At 34.8% G+C, this 22,414-nt stretch overlaps 1 protein-coding gene and 1 non-coding gene across 2 annotated transcripts; both read left to right on the plus strand.

Moving 5' to 3' along the window:
* The first annotated feature begins 8,751 nt into the window (after positions 1-8,751).
* Positions 8,752-8,824, plus strand: TRNAK-CUU (transfer RNA lysine (anticodon CUU)). Its single transcript has one exon. It is a non-coding gene; the product is annotated as a tRNA-Lys (tRNA).
* A 10,564-nt stretch (positions 8,825-19,388) lies between these two features.
* Positions 19,389-22,167, plus strand: LOC145639249 (uncharacterized). Its single transcript, XM_081690432.1, has 4 exons — positions 19,389-19,834; positions 20,105-20,178; positions 20,905-21,040; positions 21,448-22,167. Exons 1-4 carry the CDS (start codon positions 19,706-19,708, stop codon positions 21,943-21,945), a joined length of 837 nt encoding a protein of 278 aa, XP_081546558.1. The 5' UTR covers positions 19,389-19,705; the 3' UTR covers positions 21,946-22,167.
* The last annotated feature ends 247 nt before the right edge of the window (positions 22,168-22,414 follow it).

A 22,414-nucleotide genomic window follows, 5' to 3' on the forward strand; every position in this document is an offset into this window, starting at 1 on the left:
TAAAAAATAAAAAAAGCAAAATCCATATTCGTTGTTATTGACTTCGGCCTTTTTTTCACTTTACTAGATTAACCCCATGCGAATATGCGATGCACAGTTTTAAACTAAGAATTGAATTATAGACTTTTAACAACTCGTACTAAAAGAAAATAACTTCCTCATTTATCCTAACTAATTTCTAATTAAATATGAATATACAATTTTCGAAAGTGCATGATTTTCATTTTTAATTAAGAAATTTCAATTAAATTATATTATAAACAATTGTTATTAACAACTCGTAAATAACTAAATAGCTTAATAGGTGTAGAAAACACAAATTTTAAAATTTTAAAATTCAAGATGGAATATATTTCAAAGCTATGTTAAATAGGGTAGCAAGTAGCTTGTAAAGGAAGACATCATCCTTGCATTTTGGAGGGAAAAAATCAAATAAAAAAGTGATACGTAAGCAATGATGACATCAGCAGGTGTTATTTTAGTATATACTAGTTCAAACCTCGTGCCCTACACGATTTTTACAGTAGTATTCAGTTATTCATTTATTAAAAATATTACATACAAAATATAAAAATAAAAACATATTCATGTACGTGATATACCATAAAATGTATCTCAATAAACATACACATGTTGCCAAAAAAAAAAATGTTTAGTTGCAAATAGTGTGCTTGAATCACCAATGGCTATTAGCTAGGAAATTAACAAAGAGATATTAGAAGATAACAAAAAATAATATAAGATATATAGTAGGAAATTTTTTTTTTTGAATTTGTCTCTTGTAACAAACTTTTTTAAAAGAAAAAAAAAATTGGGCGGGAAAATTTTTACTCAGAGGGAGACACATGTATTAGGGGATAATGTTGGGGATTACTTTAGTACATAGGTATTGATAGATAGATTAAAGTTAGTTTTACTAATATTTTACTATTATATTTGTTCTTTAGAATTAGGGCCTATTCACGTACATTTACTTAATTTCAGTTCAGTTTAGCTCCAATCAGATCAGTTCAGTTCAGCTCCTAATTTCCCTCTCTCATAAATATTCATTTCAGCTTAGTTTAGTTCAGTTCAGCTCCAATCAGTTCAGTTCAGTTGAGCTCCAATCAGTTCAGTTCAGTAAATGTGAACAAGCCCTTACTAAATTTAACTAATTAAAAAATATTTATACTAAATTGAAATTAAAAACAACTTTTATTCATTAGATATTATTTTTATAAGTGAAGTGTACTGAGTACATGACTTAATTTCAACTTTTAATGTCTCTTGATAAATTAGTGTGAGACAATTTCACCGAAAACTCAATTTATGACAGTTTACATTTGAATTGTGTAGTAATATTCTCTTGATAAATTTTTTTGATGATTGTGATGATTTGTTGCTATCTACTTTGTGTCAAAATATACAAGTTGAACGAAGTACACTAGTGCTAGTTAGGTGACCAAAAAAACAAACACCTTGTACATATACTAATTATGAACCCTAGATCCATTTCCAAAACAATCAACCTTTTTTTTAAGTAACCCTCTAAGGGAAATTAAACTAGATTAATATATCATTAGAGGCAATACCAAAAAAAAGAAAAAAAGAAGCATAATTTCACACTTGTTAACCAACATTTTCAATGTTGAAATGTTGAAAATAAACATTGAAAATGAGCCAACTCATGAGCTACTCTATTCCCGTTTTACTTAATTCTAAAATATCTTCAACGATTAGATGGAAAGAACTTGATTCTTGTAAACTTTCCTGCAAGACCTCAATCACTCTCCATCTCCACCATGATCCTACCAAAGCCCTCGCCCAAAGCCATCTTAGCTTCATGCCCCAAAGTATTGCTTTCGCTTCTTTTGTCTAGCGCACCACTCCCACTGTCCTTAATAACAACACCACCCCCGTACGCCATACCCCACGGCTCCTAGCAGTCTTGCATCAATGTTCACTTTGTAATAGGGACTCGCTGGAGTCTAGAGGTGCTTAGATATTACGTGCAAATGTGCAAATATTCTAATTTTGGGCAATGAAAATAAAAATACTTCGTAATTAATATTGAATTTGGATTTGGTGTTCAATTTGTTTCGTAATAAAAATATTAATTTTGGGTAATGAAAATAAAAAATACTTCGTAATAAATAAGAGATTACTTAATTGAAAACGAAATTTCACCAAATTAAAACCGAGGAAATTAACTATATTCGTCAACTAATTCATAAAATTTACACACTTTTCCTACACGAAGCCACTTTTTGTTAGGAGGTTGATAAATTAAGTCCCATAAATCTTATTCCCAAAAGATAAAAATTGCGTTTAACATTTTTAAGTATGCATGAAAATGCAATCATATATAGTTAAATGAAAATGCACATAAAAGAAAGAGTACTGATCAGATGCTTGGGCGTAATCAAGGATCTGGGGAGGAAATGATGGAGGTTGACCCTTCCATTCGAAATGGACCTGTTCATGCTGGGATTGAAAACCCTTCTAGGGCACCTAAGGCTCAAGAATTTCCAAAGAGTCAGACATCCTTTCGAGACTTTCTGAAAGGAGATGGAAATTCACAAGCTATTCATCATTCGATAGTTAATTTGGAGGACTTGGATGATGAAGAGATATCGGATGATGAAGCTCCTCCTGATGAAATCCTGGATGATGATAGATGCCCGATAATTAGTCTATCAAAAGAGGAAAAAAGAAGGTTACGAATGCCATGGAAAACATCCTTAATTATTAAGATGTTTAGTGGAAAGTTAGGCTACATGGGATTAATGAGGAGACTGAAAAAGAAATGGAACATTCGAGGTGATTTAACGCTGACAGACATTGGTTGCAATTACTATATTGCAAGATTCACTAATCAAGCGGACTACAATTATGTGCTTACTCAAGGGCCGTGGTTGTTGGATGATAATTACCTCACGATCAGGAAATGGATTCCAAATTTTGTCCCGGATGATGAACCCATCAAGGTGCTGACAGTTTGGGTGAGAATTCCCAATCTTCCAGTGGAATATTTCGATATCAATTTTCTTAATAAGATTAGTTCGAAAATTGGTAAGGTTTTGAGGGTGGATAAAACCACGGCTCAAGCATAGAGAGGTCAATTTACACGGATTAGTGTTGAAATTGATTTGTCCAAGCCTCTTCTGTCGAAATTTTGGTTGAAGGGAAAGATCTGGAGAGTCCAATATGAAGGGATTCGAATGGTTTGTTTTAAATGTGGAACCCTTGGCCATGTTGCAGATGATTGTAAGCCACAAGAAGCAATGGAGGAGAACATTGCGATGCAGGTAGAAGACAATCCCCTGTTCAACCAAAAGGAAAAACCAGAGGAAGCGGAAGATTTTGGGTCTTGGATGTTAGTCAAGAAACCTGTACGAAAGTATGCTCCACGCCAGGGGAAAGGTGTTGCAACCACAGAAAAAACCTCTACAGGCTTGAATGGAGTGGCGCGTGGAGGTCAGAAGGCAGTCAGTGATGGGGAAAGAATTAAAGAATCCAGTGGGAATAAAGGAGTTAGTTCGAGATTTTCTATTCTTGACATCCAAGAAGATATGGAAGTTGAGCAAAATAAGGAAGTGAATAAGGAAGTTGTTGATTTAGGTGATTCTTCACAAGTAAAACAAGGGAATAAAGAGGTAACTTTTGAAATTGGCTGTGCAAATCAATTATCTCTTAACAAAAGGGAACAAGTTGGAAACAATAAGGCTAAAGTGATCAAATCAAATAAAAAAAAAACCAATGTTCAAAAGATAGTCTCAAAGGAAAACCAAAGAAAAGATAAAAAATTTTCCCAAGATTTTTCTACTCCTCTTTCGGATATTGATCCCAATATTCCCAAATCTTTTTCAACGACTAAAAAAAATGTGCTTCCAGAAAAAGAAAATCTCAATCTTGCCCCTCAAGCTATTTCAACAGGACCTTCAAAAGCCAACTTTGTGTCCATCGAAGCCACTAAGGAGCAAGTTGAAGCTAACTTAAGCCTTAATACTCTCGACACTCATGTCTCAACAACTTTCCCCGATCCTATTGAGGATTCCTCCGGACAAAACTATATGTGTAGGGCAAATAATGGAACAGCCTTACATAGTAGTGGGAAACCCCCTGATCCATATATTGGAAATCAGGATCGAGTCTTGGATGCCGCCGGTGTCGAATCCACCAGAGTTGGTGATGATGATGGGAATTCCCATTGAAGTTCAGCGTGTGCTGCGATTAATAAGCCAAGCTTATTTGACTACTCTTCCTTCCATCCCGGTTTCTATGGATGATACTTTGCCTAATTTAGCTCCGGATACCTTACCAATCTCATGTTTGGTGTGGAATGTTCAAGGCGCGGGAAACCGCAACTTCATCACTGTTCTAAAGGATTTAATTCGTGATAATAAACCCAATGTCTTTGTTCTGGTGGAGACACATATGGGAGGTGAGCAAGCCATGAAAATTGCTAATGTCGTGGGCTATTCTGGCCACACAAGGATTGATGATGTGGGGTTTAGTGGGGGAATTTGGGTGTATTGGCGCCCTGATGATGTTACTGTAAACCCTATCAATCAACACAAACAATTCATCACAATGGATATCTCTCGAGTTGGAGCTATTCCATGGTATTTTACGGCGGTTTATGCTAGCCCGGATCCTTCTCAGCGTTTAGAGCTATGGCAAGAACTCAAGAATTTTGCTCTAACGCACGATAGACCATGGCTCATAGCCGGCGATTTCAATGATACAAGGTTTCCCTCGGAGAGGAATTCTTCTTGCCGCGAAACTACTAGAAGATCTAAAATTTTCAATGATTGGGTTGAAGAGATGGATCTAATCGAAATCAAATTCATGGGAGCGGCTCACACTTGGAGTAGAGGTAAAAGTGAAGAAACTAGGAGAAGTGGCCGTCTAGATAGAGCTCTATGTAACGATCACTGGGCTCTAAGATTTGACAAGGCAAAAGTAAAACATCTGCCAGCAGTGCATTCGGATCATTGTCCAATTATCATCTCACCCAATGGCTTTGTTCCTCTCCAAAGTTTGCATAGACCATTCCGCTTCCAAGCCACTTGGTTGACACATGAAAATTTTAAAACCTTTGTTGCTGAGAAATGGGATTCGAATGATGCTCTCATGTCCTCTCTTTCGAAGCTTTCAACTGAACTCCAAAATTGGAATCGAGATGTGTTCGGTAATGTTTTTAAACAAAAAAGAACATTACTAGCACGGATAGCAGGAGTACAAAAGAAACTTGTTGAAAAAACAGACAGAGGTCTAATCAAATTAGAGGCAAGGCTGCGTAAAGAATTGGATGAAGTGCTAGATCGTGAAGAAATAATCTGGTATCAAAAGTCCCGTGTAGACTGGATAAAAAATGGAGATAGAAATACCACGTTTTTCCATCTTAGTACCATAATAAAAAGATGGAAAAATAAAGTGGGAGCAATTAAAAATGATAATGATGAATGGTTAGTTGATAAACTGGAAATCCAAAACCACATCGTTCAATATTTCTCCAAGTTATTCACGGAAGAGAATGAACCTACTGCTTTCGATATGCCGCAAGATATCTTTCCAGAGCTATCTACTTCTGATTAGAGTAGTCTGCTCAGACCCTATTCGAAGTTAGAAATTGATGAAGTCTTCAAAGAGATGGGTTCATTGAAAGCTCCAGGGCCGGACGGATTCCAAGCTCTTTTCTATCAGAAGAATTGGGAGGTAGTGGCATCGACTGTGTATGATACCATAATGCCTATTCTCGAGGGAAAAGGAATTCCAGAAGGGTTTAATGAGACTTTCATTGCTTTGCTTCCGAAAATTGAAAATCCTGAACTAGCATCCCACTTTCGTCCAATAGGGCTTTGTAACGTTGCTTACAAAGCAGTTACAAAGGTCATTGTCAACAGGTTAAAGCCGGTGCTCCCCCATCTAATCTCCAATACCCAAGCTAGTATTGTTCCTGGCCGACAAATCACGGATAATATAGTGATAGTCCAAGAGGTGATTCATACCATGAGAAGGAAACAAGGAAAAAAAGGATACATGGCAATCAAAATTGATTTTGAAAAGGCTTACGACAGATTGAGATGGTCATTCATTAGAGATACAATGGTACAAATGAATCTCCCGATTTTCATGATTGAAGTAATTATGGAGTGCATCTCAACGGCCTCTTTGCAAGTTCTTTGGAATGGTGAACCCTCTAAAAGTTTTAAACCAAGTAGAGGAATTCGCCAAGGGGATCCGCTATCTCCATATCTATTTGTGATGTGCATGGAACGTTTTTGCCAAATAATTGAATAGTCGATTATTTTGAAAAAATGGAAGCCTATTCATGCAAGCCGTGATGGTCCTGCTCTCTCAAATTTGTTTTTTGCAGACGACATAATACTCTTTGTTGAGGCCACTGTCGATCAAGCAGAAAATATACATGCGTGCTTAAGTAGATTTTGTAAAGCATCAGGTCAAAAAATAAGCCTTCCTAAATCAAGGGTGTACTTCTCTGCTAATGTAGAGGAAGGGCAGCAGCAATTAATCAGTGAAACTTTAAAAATGGAAGCAACCCCGGACCTCGGGATGTACTTGGGTATGCCGACCCTTACGAGTCGTGTTACCAAAGAAACTTTCAGTCATCTTTGTGAGAAAATCGATAGGAGACTATCGGGATGGAAGACAAAATACCTTTCTTTAGCCGGACGCATCACCCTTGCCAAGTCTTCCCTCTCGACTATGGCACTTTACTCTATGCAATCGGCTAAAATTCCAAAGTCGATATGTGAAGAGATTGACAGGAAAACCCGAAGGTTTATTTGGGGAGGTAATGAAGACAAGCAAAAAATTCACTTGATTTCTTGGGAAGTTTTACAACGCCCTTTCGAGAAAGGTGGGATAGGTATTTTCTCGGCAAAACAAGCTAATGCGGCCTTCCTTACAAAGCTTGGGTGGAGAATGCTCTCGGAACCTAATGCTTTATGGTCGAGAGTTTTGCGTGCCAAATACTGTAAAGGCCGTTGTGATATGGATATGTTTGAACCAAAAGTTGGTAGCTTGAATGTATGGAGTGGGATTACGGAAAATGCTAAAACCCTTAGTGAAGGATTACGAGTGGCAGTCGACAATGGTGAGAAAACCCTCTTTTGGGATCATAAGTGGGCAACAGATGAGCCACTTAGCAACTTGGTCATTCAATCTCTCCCTATTGAACTTGCGGGTTCAACAGTAGGGGAAATGTGGGAGGAAGGGCATGGTTGGCGTTGGAATATCTTTGCTCCATTCCTAGATCAAAGCATTTTGAAAAAGATACATAATTATGAGGTTAGACCGGACCCTTCGATTGGAGATCTTGTTTATTGGAATAATGGGGAAAAAGGCAGATTTACTATCAAGTCAGCGGTTCAAATTTTGAAGCATCAAACAGATGTCCTCGATGAAGACTGTTGGGATACTGTCTGGCACGCTCCAGTTCACCATAGGGTTAGGGCCTTCTTGTGGCTAGCTTGCCATGATCGAGTGTTGGGCAATTTAAATCTTTTCAAACGAAAGATGACTGATGACCCTAAGTGTTTTATTTGTGGTGCGGCTGAAGAGAGTACACTGCATATAATAAGGGATTGTCCCGCTGCAAAATTAGTGTAGAGAAAAGTAGTGGATGAGTCTATTATGAACATATTTTTCCAAGGGAATATTAAAGAGTGGATAACTGAAAATGCAAGGGATGATAACTTTGAAGGCAAGGAGTCATGGCCAACTTTCTTTGGTATTGCGGTGTGGTGGATATGGAGATGGAGGAACTGCTGGGTTTATAATAGACGAGATGAGTTACCAATAGATGTTGGGGCGTTCCTTCAAGTGCGCTATGATGAGGCTCGTCGTGCAATCTGGGATATTTTAGATGACACGAGCAAAAAGAAGCACTACAAAATCCCAGCCAACATCACTTGGCATGCTCCTCCGCATGGCTGGTACGTTTTGAACTGCGATGGTGCAGCAAAGGGATGTCCTGGGCCAGCTGGTGGTATCATTCGAGATTATGCAGGTAACCAAATCGCTTCCTTTGCTGCTAACTTTGGTCATAGTACGGCTTTTAGAGCTGAAGTCTTAGCTCTTATGAGAGGGTTGGAGATAGCTCGAAATTTGCGGATTGAGAAGATCGAAGTTCAACTTGATAATCAAGCTTGTGTCCACGCGTTACATACCCAGAAGGTTGCCTTTGGAGAGAATATACATGACATAAGGCAATGCTTCGAGCTACTCAATGATGGTCGATGGCAAGTAAAAGTGGTACATATTTTTAGAGAAGGCAATAGGGCGGCGGATTGGTTGGCCAACCGCGGTGTCATTCTTGACTCTCAATTAGAATATTTTCATAATAATGTTCCAATGGAACTTAGTCGTATTTTAGAGGAGGACATTCGAGGAGTGGCTTTGCCACGCCTAATCCCTCCGTAGGTAGTTGGTTTGTTTTTTGCTTTGTTGTGTGCGTGTGTTATTTTTTCTTCCTTTGTGTTTTTTCTTATTTTGGATGTACGCATCTTCATTTGAATCAAATATATATATATATATATATATATATATATATATATATATATATATATATATATATAGTTAAAGGCTAAGGATATGGGGTTTCAAACCCTCATCCTCCAAAGGTAATCTACAAAACATTTTTAACGGATTTCTGGTTTAGAAGATATAAAATCTAGTGGAATAACTTCGTAATAGTACAATAGATAAATATAAATATAAAATACATGTCACATTAACAAGCAAGCCCGTCTAGCTCAGTTGGTAGAGCGCAAGGCTCTTAACCTTGTGGTCGTGGGTTCGAGCCCCACGGTGGGCGTTGTTCTTCACTTTTTTTTTTTCTAATATTATTCTTTATTTTTTGGTCGATGTTCTTTACTTTTTTTTTTCTTTTCTAATGCGTTATATACACCAACCATTTGAAATGAGTATATAAAATCAAGATCATTTTTAGCACTACCCCTAAACTTATACAAGTACTTTGTACAATAGAGATAATTAAATGAAAACAGATCATTTGAACCTATTTCTAAATAGACATATCACGCACTTTATTTGCCTTATTCAACACAAAACAGTCCATTTTCATCTTCAAATGAATACTTCATATAATACTAATCCAAAGAAACTATTGAAGCTAAGAATTATTTTTTTTTAGTTTTTTTTATTCCACCCGATTTATCCTTTGGACTAATTCAGACCAGTTTCTTCCCGATTGTTTTTGTGTGGGATTGAATACGCGATTCTCTTATAAAATATTCAGCTCAGTTCAGTTCAGTTCAGCTCCTATAAAATATTCTCTTATAAAATATTCTCTTATACGCGATTGTTCAGTTCAGTTCAGCTCAGTTCAGTTCAGTTCAGTTCAGCTCTGTTCAGTTCAGTTCAGCTCCTAATTTCCTTCTCTTATAAAATATTCAGTTCAGCTCAGCTCAGTTCAATTCAGCTCAGTTCAATTCAGCTCAGCTCAGTCAATGAGAACATGCCCTAAATTAACAACTAATAATAATTAGAAGCTAATTAAAGATTATGTGCTTAGGCCTTAGGGCATGTTCACATTTACTGAATTGAACTGATTGGAGCTGAACTGAACTAAACTGAGCTGAGCTGAGCTGAAATGAATATTTTATGAGAGAGGGAAATTAAGAGCTGAACTTAACTGACTGAACTTATCTGGACTAATTAGAGCTGAACTGAACTGAAATTAAGTAAATGTAAACAGACTCTTACGTTTATTTTCATTTCAATTTAGTTCAGCTTCTAATTTCCTTCTCTTATAAAATATTTATTTCAGTTCAGTTCAGTTCAGTCAATCAGAACAGACCTTTAGTTATGCAATTGTAGATTTGTAACATGCATGACCGAAAATAAGAATTATCGTGAATGTTCGAGAGAGAATAGGATGATGCAAAGCAATGTGGGACAGATCAAAACAGCAGTTGAAGTTATCGTTAAAATGACTTTTTTGTACGCCCTAGAGTAAAAGAACATGCCTTTAATTGCTACTTACATGTGCATTAGAATCCCACTTACTTAGTGTAATGATTAACCTCTTATGTAAAAAACGTGTGCCCCAAATGCTAATTTGTCAGAGCCCATCATATCCATCTTCTTCGTCTTCTACTTCAATTCCTCCCTTTTAACCCCATTCCCTTACTTTCTTTTCTCCATTCCTTACTTTCTTTTTATCTCTTTGCATTGGAGTATTCATCATCACAGCTCACATTGTCATGTATACGACTTGTTTTGTTTTCTCTTTTAGGTAATCAAAAGAGGATCCAACAAAATGTATGTTATTCACGAGAGGAACTCTTAGGGTGGGTTTTGATACGTTTGGGTCTTGTCGGCTTAAATTCATATTATTTACCTACAATGTTTGGTAGTAGAGAGGAGATGGATTTTTAGTATTGTGTAGAACGGACTTACGTGGGTCCGGTCATAGAAGCAGAAAAAAAAAATCTTAATTGTCAAATATTAGGTTATAAATATCAAATATTAGATTAAAGCAAAAATTGCTCCCATTAATCTGAACTTTGCCTCATCCGCCGAAATTAATCCAAACTTTCGTTTATTATCTATCACTCCCAACTTTAGGGGGTATTAATTTCTATTGCACCCAACAGGTCAGTCAACCTGATGTAGCAGGTTACCTAGACACGTGTCAACACGTGATAGGTTCAAAAAAAATTTTAAAAAAAAGGAAAAAAAATTAAAAAAAAAACTACCAAACCCAGCCCCTACCCTTTCTCGGAAAACACCACACCCCCACCCCCACCCCCACCCCGCCGAAATTTCGGCCCCCTCCCCGAAAACCCCTCCCCCGCCATCGGAAACTGCCGCCCAGCCACCCCACCCCTTCCCCCACCCCCGAAAACCCCTCCCCCACCCCCAAAAACCCCTCCCTTGCATCGAACACCACCCCAAAAACCCCAGATTCGCCGCTCAACACTCCCCCTTCCCTCGAAATTCACCCCTTTCCTCCCCCCACCCCGAAAACCCCTCCCCCGTTGCCGGAAAACGGCGCCCATCCCTCCCTCACCCTCGAAATCCATCCCTTTCCCTTCCCTCACCCTCAATTTCACCCCCTTCCCCGTCAATTAGCCACGAAAACAACTATGCTAAGGTTGTTTCCAGGGTCTGGGATGGGTGTTGGAGGAAGGCCGGTGGTTTTTAGTGGAAGCTGAGGGTTGTCCGATCGTTTCCCGGTGAAATTGAGGGCTGGGGTTAGGGTTTCGGCGATTGAGGGTGGTGGTGGTGGTGGAGGTGGCTGTGAATGGAGTTTTTTTTTTTATTTGTTTTTTTAAGCCTATCATGATGCGACACGTGTGCAATTAATCACAAGTCAGCAATATTTACCTGATTAACCGGTTGCAAGTCATTTGGGTGCAATAGAAATTAATACCCATTAAAGTTGGGAGTGATAAATAACAAACGAAAGTTGGGATTATTTTTGGCGGATGAGGCAAAGTTCAGATTAATGGGAGCAATTTTTCCTAGATTAAAAGTGTGAATCAGATAATAATAGTCAGATATTAGATTATAAGTATCAGATATTAGGTTTTAATTGTCACAAATTAGATTATAATAGTCAGATATTAGATTATAATTGTCAGATATTAGATTAAAAGTGTCAGAAATTAGATTATTATAGTCAAATTTTGGTTTATAAGTATCAGTTAGACAATATTGATCAGAATATTTGAAATAGGGGAACTCAAAGAAGTATAGCCGTAGCATGCAATTCACGAACATATTCTTCATCGACATCTTCTAAGCTTTTGTCATCTCCGAGCTCAACAAATCCCAAAGCCATCCACATACGCACCATTTGTTCTGTACTATAATGAAATTCCTTTGTAATCAAGGAACAAAAAGCAACACAGAGCTTTAAATTATTCTCAAACTCATCGTAGCTAACCATCAGTATTTTCAAAAGTTTGTCGTCCTCCATAACAAAGGAGGAATTTGAAGCTAATTATAATTTATTTTTAAAGCCTGCCTGCGTTTATGTAGGGGAATGGGTGGGGGTGGGTATCCGGCGCCGGAGGATGGAAGGGGGAGGGTGGTCGCCGACAAGTACGTGACTAAGTAGTGGTAGTGGCAGTGGTTATGTGCATTATAAATCGGACTCACGTGAACGATCTCACACAAAACCTTCTTGTGACATATTCCATCTGAACCTTCTTAAACTTTGTATGGAGTATCGTAGAGTAGTATATATAGAAGATATTATCATATAATCTGCAAGATTTTGAAAATAAATATCTTATAATAGTATTTTATATATATATATATATATATATATATATATATATATATATATATATATATATATATATATATATATATTATCTTCTTATTTACCTATATTTGACACCTAATAATTAACAAAATTTCGGTCCCAGCAGCTCAAAGCTACCTTGTTGCATGGTACAAAAATAATTAATTCTCATAATAACTTCTAAAATTGTTTTAAGTACAATTAAAATATTTATAAATTCAGTACATTAACACGAATATTCTTCCTTTAAAACAAGAATGATGACTTGCTAGTAGAGAAAAGAGAATCGCTCATTCTATTCTTTAGTAAGTACGTGATCCAGGTTAATTAAATGGCCTCTAATAATGCCTACAGATTCAACAATGCAAATAATATAGAGTACCGTACTCACTAATAATGAGCCTACAAAACCTTCCTACTTGCTAAAGGACAACCATTTAACTAGGCACTTACCTACTTGGAATTTTACTTATATTACTTCTACTACATTATTATACCATCAACTAAATTATACAACTCCGTAAATGTAAACTTTTTTTTTTTTTGTTGGTAAGGAGAACAGGTCCTCTCGTCCCGAATTAGCGGGCTAGGTATTTTGGGAGTGGGGGAAAGGGTAAGGGAATTCCCACCCCAAATTGTCTTTAGTTAGGTGTTTGATCCGGTGATTCCACAATCTCAAGACTCAAGGCTATGTAATGGAAACCTTAATACTTCTTCTATTCTTTTTCACTTGACGTTGTTAACGACATGTTTCTTATATCACGTTTGCCAATGCAAAACTTTAACGATCAATAACTTTAATTCTCCATAAGTAAAAAAAAATATAAAAGTTGAACACTGCTTGATAATGTACGTTAAATTATTGTAAACTGGGTGTACAAAAATTTTTGTGTTAATAATACATTATTACAACAATATAGATAAAAAAAATAATATTTGTAAATAGTTAAAAAATCAAACTGTGGAGCGAGAATTTAGACCTGGCAATCCTGACCCGACCCGATTGACCCGACCCGAATAACCCGACCTGTAACCTGAAGTTGACCCGAAATCATTGACCCGAAAATGACCCGAACTCGAACTAACCCGACCCGACCTGAACCCGACCCGAAATGGAGTTGACCCGAACATGACCCGATGACCCGAAGTGACCCGACTCGAATGACCTGACCCGAAATTGACCCGAAACCCGAACTTGACCCGACCCGAAATGACCCGAAACCCGAAGTGGCCCGACCCAATTTTAATCCGAATTGATTGACCCCAATCAACCCGACCCGAATTGACCCGAATAATAAGAGAATAGGATGAAATGGTTAATTACTTGTTTTAAGACTTCTTTATTTTCTAAGTAATAGGTACTCACGATTTTTTTTTTTTAACGATTTTACTTTATTTTCCAACTATTTTTTTTAAAGTGAATTTATATTGGTGACCCAACACAAACTTGACCCGAATAGACCCGACCCGAGTTGACTCGACCGAAATTGACCCGAAAATTGATCCTAAATATTGACCCGACCCGAAAAGACTCGACCCGAATTGACCCGACCCGAACTTAACCCGACCCGAACTTGACCTGACCCGAACTTGACCCGAAGTGCTGACCTGAATTTGACCCGAAACCCGAGTTGACCCGACTCGACCCGAACCCGACCCGAACATTTGTTGACCCGAACTTGACCCGACCCGAACCCGACCCGAATGACCTGTTTGCCAGGTCTAAGCGAGATAGGTTATCGTTATTCTAGAACCAGAAGAAGTATTACTAGCATTGACTCATTGTCTATTACTAATATCACGTAGCCAAGCGAATTGATCATTACTTAGATGTATATGGCATCTCTAACGTATTCAAAAATCAAAATAACTTACAATTAATTATTAAAATCATTCAAAAAAAAAAAAATCTAGTCAAAAGAAGCAATTGTTAAGCAATAATGCATGTCAACCAAATTAATTACTCGTAGATCGCTTGAATCAGTGCATGATACATCATATGTGTAGGCAGGCTGGCAATGCAATGCTGTATGTAAAATACTACTCGTAGCAATTATGATGATGACCAAGTTAGTTCATGATGTAGAGTGAATGAATAGAATTCCTTCATCCCTTCTTTGCTTCAGAGCAACACCATCTCTTTCTCATCCTCCCCACCACCCCAATATAAAGCCTTTCTTTACGGGAGGGTCAACACATACCCAACTTATAATACTGTTCATATGTGAAAACAATCTAACGTGCCAAGTCTTGTACTTGACGGTCTCACAATAGTTCGAATAAAAACTTATGGTAAAATTGGTAGAAAAAATTTATAACGCGCAACAGTAATTAACTAAATTATTGGGTAATCTTTATTCGCACGAGAATAATATTACGTATACTCATTTGGTTAAAACTTTACTAACAGTTTGGTTTATGTACTTCTATTGTTTGAACCTACTTTTAACATAATACTTGTAGAATATATAATCTCGATTTTTTTTTTTTTTTAAAGAAACATCTCAAGTTATTTATGCTTATTATGGTTTATTATAACAATGTTTTTCTTTTAATTTAGTGATTAATGATCATTTTTCATTTGTAATACTTTGTACCTAAATCAATGTTGATCTACTTTAAAAAGTTATCATGTTCATCAAATTGCTGGAGAAGCGACGGTTAATTATATTTGCTTTAGTATTAATTTGTAGTCTTTTTTCCTTGGCAGCATATACTTCGCAAAATTAAATATAGAGATTAGAGAGTTTCCTTGAGAGTTATTGCTTCTACATATTTAGAAATTATAATCAAATGGTTTGGACTTATTCCTTGAGAGATTAGAGAGTTTCCTTGAGAGTACCATTTTTACCACCACACACTAATTATGGAATTAAGAGTTTGTTAGACTTGTTTTGTGTCTACATCTTTCGTGATTAAGAATTAAGAAATAAAATTCAATTAACTAATTGTCTAATTGGGTGATTATTCAATTAAACCTAATTAAGATTTGATTGAAAAGTCTAATTCCTTATTGTCTCTCTCGCACGTGACACGCATCCACTAATCAACTAAGACAGCTACTTATAATGGTGTGTCAGAAACATATGCAAAAATTCTTATGAAAGTTCTGCAATGGACAACAACACAAATGTTGCAAATGCCAACTAACATTGTCATTAAATTAATTAATTAACTTCTTTTTTTAAAAAAAAAAAAAAATTAACTTACTACGTATGTTTAATCTAATTATAATCCAAATCTGAAGAGAGTCATTTCATAAGAAACTTAGAATGCCTCGGTTTGGTTGACGCAGGAAATAAATTCCCGTAGGAAGTTGTATTTCATGGGAAATCATTTCCCAAATGAAATTCCTAGGAATTTCCTTAAGTTGTTTGGTTGTGCAATGGGAAGTTGAAAATCCCATTAACTTTGAATGACCATGGGGGGCTAGGTAATTCACTTCCTACATTTTGTGGGAAGTGGAAATTCCCATGTATTCCAACTTTCCCCATTTTTACTTTTTTATGTCAACCAAACAACACCCCAAATTATAAAATCCCATGAATTTTCACTTCCCCCATTCTACTTTGTCAACCGAACAACCCCTTAGATGATTCTTGACTATTTTTAGTAATTATATAATCCTGAGTCGAACTAAGGAGTGATTGAAACGAACCTAAAAGTATATGGCATTAATTATTTCTTGGAAAATTTTCATTGGGAAACCTAGTAATGTTTGTACTTATGGCATGTTCTGATTTACTGAACAAACTGAGCTGAGCTGATTGGAGTTGAACTGAATATTTTATGAGAGAAAGAAATTAGGAATCGAAATGAACTGATTGAAGCTGAACTGAACTGAATATTTAATGAGAGATAGAAATTAGGAATTGAACTGAACTGAACTGATTGGAGCTAAAACTAAACAGAATATTTTATGAGAGAAGGAAATTAGGAACTGAACTGAATTGAACTAAAATTAAGATGAAGAGAATAGACATTTATTCTCTTTATTCTATTCAAATGATATTTACGACTTATTTGGTAATGAGTTTTTTGAATAGTTTTTAGCGTACTGATACCTATGTGATGTTCAGCCATATGAAAAAGTTAATTCATGTACTTGGTAAATAGCTTATTGAAATTTAGACTTTTTAATTACTATTGAATATTTAGTGTTTTAGGTATTATATACATTGAAACAACTAACAATTTTTTGTTACTTAACAATTTTTTGTATATATAATCAATTATTTATAGTAAGCTAAGAGTAAGAGATAACTTGGGTGATAAGAGCTTTCCTTTCGATCTTAGAGGATCTTGGGATAGATTCGTATCACCTATAAAAAAAATATTACAAACAAGTTAGTCAAAACCATTAATGCAACCAACTAGTCAAATCTTTCTATATGTTTGATTACAGATTATAAATAATGTGAAATTCTTAAATAGTGCCAAAAATCAAAAGTTTCAGGTATTGTTTAATTTTTATTTATGTATATACTCCGTATGACTAAAAGTTAAACAATGTATTTGACATTGTTTTTTGTTTTCAGTTTTCAATATATAAAAAAAATAAAATTAAAAAAAAAAACAAAAACAAGAAAAAAATATTTTCACTTTTTTGTTGTCAGTTTTTAAAATTATTAAAAACTAGGTTAGAACCCGTGCGATGCACGGTTTGTATAAAACTTATTTTTAATTATTTTTTATTTGTACATTATAAAATAAATCGCTATTATACATGAATATAAATAAGAATTACATATATTTTGTAATTATAAAATTTTTTATTTTAATCATAATTACTCCATGATATAGTATATGTTTAATGTTGTCCAATTCATAGTTCAATGTAAGAGGTCATTTATTAATGTACTATTTAAAATTGTTTCAATTTCTTACGATAAATTGATAGATTTTAGTTGTGATGTAGAAGCTTCCAATATTTAAATTTCAAAAATGTTAATTATGATAGTTTTCCAAAAAAAAAATGACATCATCATTCATTTAGGCGGGAAAATTAGTGGTGATGTTAGCAACTTCTGTTTTAGTAATAGTTAATAGATTTAATAAGGGTCTGTTCTCTTACGTTGAAATTCAGTTTAGTTCAGTTCAGCTCCTAATTTCCTTCTCTTATAAAATATTCATTTCAGTTCAGTTCAGTTCAGTTCAGCTCAGCTCAGTTCAGTTCAGCTCAATTCAGTTCAGTTCAGCTGAGTTCAATAAATGAGAACATGCCCTAAGTTTGAATAGTTGTTGATTCCTTATATGACATATATTTTATAATCTTGACAAATAAAATACCAAAAAAGAAAACCACATCAATGTCAAACGAACTCGGAGTAATTAAATTTATTTTTTTTGCATTGAAGAATGTTTATTAAACACTATAATAAATGCCAACTTATTTAAAAAAATTAAATCAATTTTAATGCTTGTGCGATATGCCAATATACAGTGATAATTACTCCATATGTAAATGCCAATTATTGAAAAAAAGAAAAAGGAAAAGCATATCAATTTAATAATTGCTCATTATAAGCCAAAAAGTGACATCAAAATTAATTCAAATCTTGGATTACACCAACATGGCAACATATGTAATATTTGTCAATTATCACAATTCAAAGACAATTTTTTAAACATGCCAATTTCACTCATTAAGAAATCAATATTAATACATATGTGACAAAATATAATGAATAATATTACGTGTAATCAAGTCGTCGGGAAAAAAAAAAATTGGATCAAACCTAAGCTCTTGATACCATGACAAAATATACTTGGAGGGCAAGACCAAATAACCTAAAATAGCTCACAATATTCTCTAGGATATATTTTCACAGTATTCACAATAATCTTGTTTCCTAAATATATTTTTTTTGAGGGGCTTGTTTCCTAAATATACAAAGCCCAATAATATGCAATATGACAATAAGTTAATTATAATTTAATTTCCTATCCTCCGTAAATATTTAATTAAGAATATGTTATATTTACCTAATTTTAAAGCTCCTGTTAACTTCACCTTAAGAAAAATATTATTCATTAGTACAAATAAGTTCACTTTAGTATAAATAAGTTAAATTTAGTGTAAATAAGTTTTGTTTAATTTAGTTCAGCCAAAATCAATAAATTTTAACTAAGAAATCATTGAGAATTAGTGAAAAATAATTTCAGTTTAGTAATATTTATTTCAGTAGTTCAACAAAAAATAAGGTGAAATGAATAAAATCTAGATTTTGTTACTCTGTAAAACTTATTTAATCTTTTTTTTTTTATTTAAACTTTTTTTAGTTTAAAACTCCTAATTTTTACCCTAGAAGAGAAGAGGAGATGAGAGGCTTAAAACTCCTAATTTTCTATAAAACTTTTTTTCCTTCACAAATACTACCTCCGTTCCATATTATTTGCAACGATTAGACATTTTTCCTCTCTACTTAGAATCGTTGCAAATAATATGAAAAGGAGGTAGTAAGTGTTTTTTTTTTTTTTTTTAATAAAATAATTTAATTCAGTTTGATTTTAATACCATGTCAATCTTAATTAATGTTGTTAATAAGCCAAAATGTAACTCCAAAATAAAATTCAAATTTTAGATTACAATCAACTAATCAAGATATTACTCATTTAATTGTATTTGTCAATCCTCCTCCAATTTCAAAACATTTAAAATAAAAATTCAATCCCAAAGTAAAATTAAAAAATCGTCAAGATAAGATCATAAATAACCGTTATATACGCAGCATCACTGTAGCTCAGGCTGCCACCAACTGAATTTCAAAAATACTTTCCAATTTGCCTTGCCATATCCACTCACCAATAACAAATTTACATTCAAATCTAAAATACCTAATTACCAATTTATTATTCTTCGTATTATTATCCCCTTAAAAATATACATTGACAAATAAAAGAGTGAAACGTGGAATTATACATTTTTATTTATAATTATTTTAAAATTTAAATTACGGTTTAATACGGTGGGGTCAGAAAAGAGTGTAGCTTAAAGCATCCGTATAAGCTAAGCTGGAATAGTAAAACTTAAACGGCACAAAAGGGCAATTTCGTCATTTCACCGCTCAACCTTCCTTTTTTTCCTTCGAGAAGAGAGAGAATTTGAAGAAGAAAATTAATTTCTCATTTCATTCTCTCTCTAAATTTCATACCACTTCAAGTAGTACCACAAGCTAAACAAACTCAGTGTCAGAAAAAAACAACCCCTCTAATTTTTATTTTAAATTTTCAAATTTAATTATTCTTTGCGTGCTATATTATCATAATAACATTAACAATTTTATTCGGATTTCTTAGAATTATTTTTGTAGAGTAAAACAAATAAGTATACATATTAATTATAATTTAAGATAGTGAGTTTTACTTTGATAATTTTGGAATTGTACATTTTGGGAAATTGAAGAGTTAAAGAAGGAAATGGAGCACCGAGGAACTCCGGTGAGAAAACCTCACACTTCAACAGCAGATCTGCTAACTTGGTCGGAAAATCCTCCCGCCGATTCGCCTTCTCTCTCCTCCTCTAATCGCCCTATTCGCAACGTCCAGGTAATTTCTAATTTTTTTTTATTTAAATTCAAAAAATGGGTTCATTTTTATTTGGGATTTTCATTGTAACAGAAATTTTCTGGGTTTTTATTTAATTTTAATTTATGGGTTTTATTCCTTTTACTGAGAAAATATCTGGGTATTTTTTTAATTTTAATTTGGATTTTTCTGGGATTTTTTTGAATTATTAATAAAATACTATATTGGGTATTATTAATAAAAAAGAGTGTTTTTTTTAATTGATTTTAATTTCTGCTGGGAAATGAGCAGCCATCGGATGGGATCAGTAAGGTGGTGTTTGGAGGTCAAGTTACAGATGAAGAGTTTGAATCCTTGGTAAAAAGGTAAGATCTGATTTTTATTTTTTTGTAGTTCAATTTTTACCAAACATAATTTTTTTCTCACGTTTTTCTTGTTTGTACCCTTTTTAAAAAATTAATTTGGTAATTCTTTGTTTGTGAAATTAAGTTGAATTCATTGGATCTTCATTCTTCACATGTAGAATGGACTAGAAAAACTGTTTATAATGTGCAATGATGCAAAAAAGGAAATTTGGTTGTATGATCAATTGTCTGTTCATTGTGTTGAATAAGGGTTGTCATTATTAATTTGTGTGAATTGTTCTATGCTATTGTTATTGCTTAGGGATTAAGGTATAAATTTGCTTATAATTTGGTTATAGTGTTATATAGGTAAGTGTAATTTGTGTTTGTAAGGATATAATGGTTGTTTGCAATCTAAGTGAACTCCGATTTTTCGGCTTTTTGATTGATTGGATTGATGGTTTACGGTGTTCTGTTGGATTGATGGCGAAAGATTGATGTCATGATCAATTTCTTCTTTTTAATGATACTATGTATATGTCAATTTTTTTGTTTGTTTTAATTGATGTTCAATGTTGATATGAGTGGTTTGTTTCTAATTGGAGCGAAGTATAATTGATTGAATATTGATCATCTTCTCCAAGACGGGGTTGTATACTTGTATGTTTTTGTGGATTGGTTGGACTGTTGTTGCAACTTCGAAAGGGATGTGTATATAACAAGCGTATGTAATGTGCCTAATCTCAGGAAACCGTGCTCTGCTTACAAGTCTAAAGAGATGATTGGTAGTGGCATATTTGCTGGTGAAGAGGAAATCGATGACCAAGAAGCTGAAGGTGCCAACCAAACCCCGGGTAACAAAACTGGCGTACGTATGTACCAGGTATACTATGAATCATCCCCTTGTAGTTGTGTATTGATTGGTAATACGAGTGAACGCTATCATGATCAACAAGTTATCAACAAAAAAACGAGGTCCATTCCCCGGTCAAGTACTCCCTTGTCATGACATTACTGGAAATTATTGACTGTTGGAAAATGAAAAATGGAGCTACTAGTCTGCTCCCAGATTACAAACAAACTTAGGTGTTTGTACTTCCTAGGAAAGTGCCACTTTGTCATGATATGTTTGGTCAAATGTCTTAGAGAAGCTTCTTGTTTTGCTTTGCCTTGTTGAAAGTTTGTTTATCTTTTATGGTAATTGATAATTAATAGATTCTTCCATGTTTGGTTTATATATAACGACGTACTGATAATCTTGCAATATTTTATGGTGATTTGGTGTACCAGCAAGCTCTTACTGGAATGAGTCAAATCTCATTTGGTGCTGATGATGAGAGCCTTTCTCCAAAGAAACCTGCCTCCTTACCAGAAGTGGCAAAACAGCGAGAACTGAGTGGAAATCTGGATAGCGCGGCAGAAGCAAAGTTGAAGAAACAACTCTCCGATGCCAAGTGCAAGGAGCTAAGCGGACATGACATATTTGCCCCACCACCTGAAATTAAGCCACGATCGACTGTAAGATCTCCTGCATTCCAGGAAACTGACAGTGAACCTGTAGTGAAAACAGCAAAGAAGATTTCCGACCAGAAATTTGCTCACTTGTCAGGAAACAACATATTCACAGAAGATGCACCTCCTAGCTCAACAGAAAAACCCTTGAGTCATGCCAAGCTGAGAGAGATAAGTGGAAACAACATCTTTTCAGACGGGAAGGCAGAATCCCGAGACTACTACACAGGGGTCCGAAAGCCTCCAGGCGGTGAAAGCAGCATCGCCTTGGTTTAATCATGCCTGAGATCTAACATTGTTTTTTCATCATCTTCTTATTCACATTATTGATTCCGCGTGTCTCATTCTTCGTTGTGGGTAAGGGTTCGCGTATAACATGACCTTGCTACTGTTCGGGTTTGGTCGCATATTTCTCTTAGGCTTAACTTGTTGATCAGAAAGCTAAAGATATTTTGCTAATTGGGTTGTAATGTTTATAAAAACTTTGGTTTATTTTTTTCTTCTAAATTGTCGTTGTCATATTTCAATGAAGTGGTTGGGGCTGTTAAGTTTATTTAAATTATAGACCGAAAATTTCGTACAATTTTTTCCATGTTACTAGCTAAAGTAGGTTGCAATAATTAAAGAAAAAAAAAACCTACTCAAATTGAAATTGTAATAGTTGATGCTAAGCTTGTGTTACAAGTGATGAAAATTGACCTGACCGACCCACTTCTAAAGCAAACTTGTTTCTGCTTAAATTTCA

This window comes from Chenopodium album, chromosome 7 (genome assembly GCF_948465745.1).
Source record: "Chenopodium album chromosome 7, dcCheAlbu1.1, whole genome shotgun sequence".
In the NCBI taxonomy this organism is placed as follows: Eukaryota; Viridiplantae; Streptophyta; class Magnoliopsida; order Caryophyllales; family Amaranthaceae; genus Chenopodium; species Chenopodium album.

What these genes read in the sequence shown, in the direction of transcription:
- LOC145639249 (XM_081690432.1), top strand. Translation starts at nt 19,706, where the DNA reads ATGGAGCACCGAGGAACTCCGGTGAGAAAACCTCACACTTCAACAGCA. An exon ending in GCCCTATTCGCAACGTCCAG is followed by an intron (nt 19,835 to 20,104) that starts GTAATTTCTAAT and finishes GGAAATGAGCAG; the next exon opens with CCATCGGATGGGATCAGTAA. An exon ending in CTGGCGTACGTATGTACCAG is followed by an intron (nt 21,041 to 21,447) that starts GTATACTATGAA and finishes TTGGTGTACCAG; the next exon opens with CAAGCTCTTACTGGAATGAG.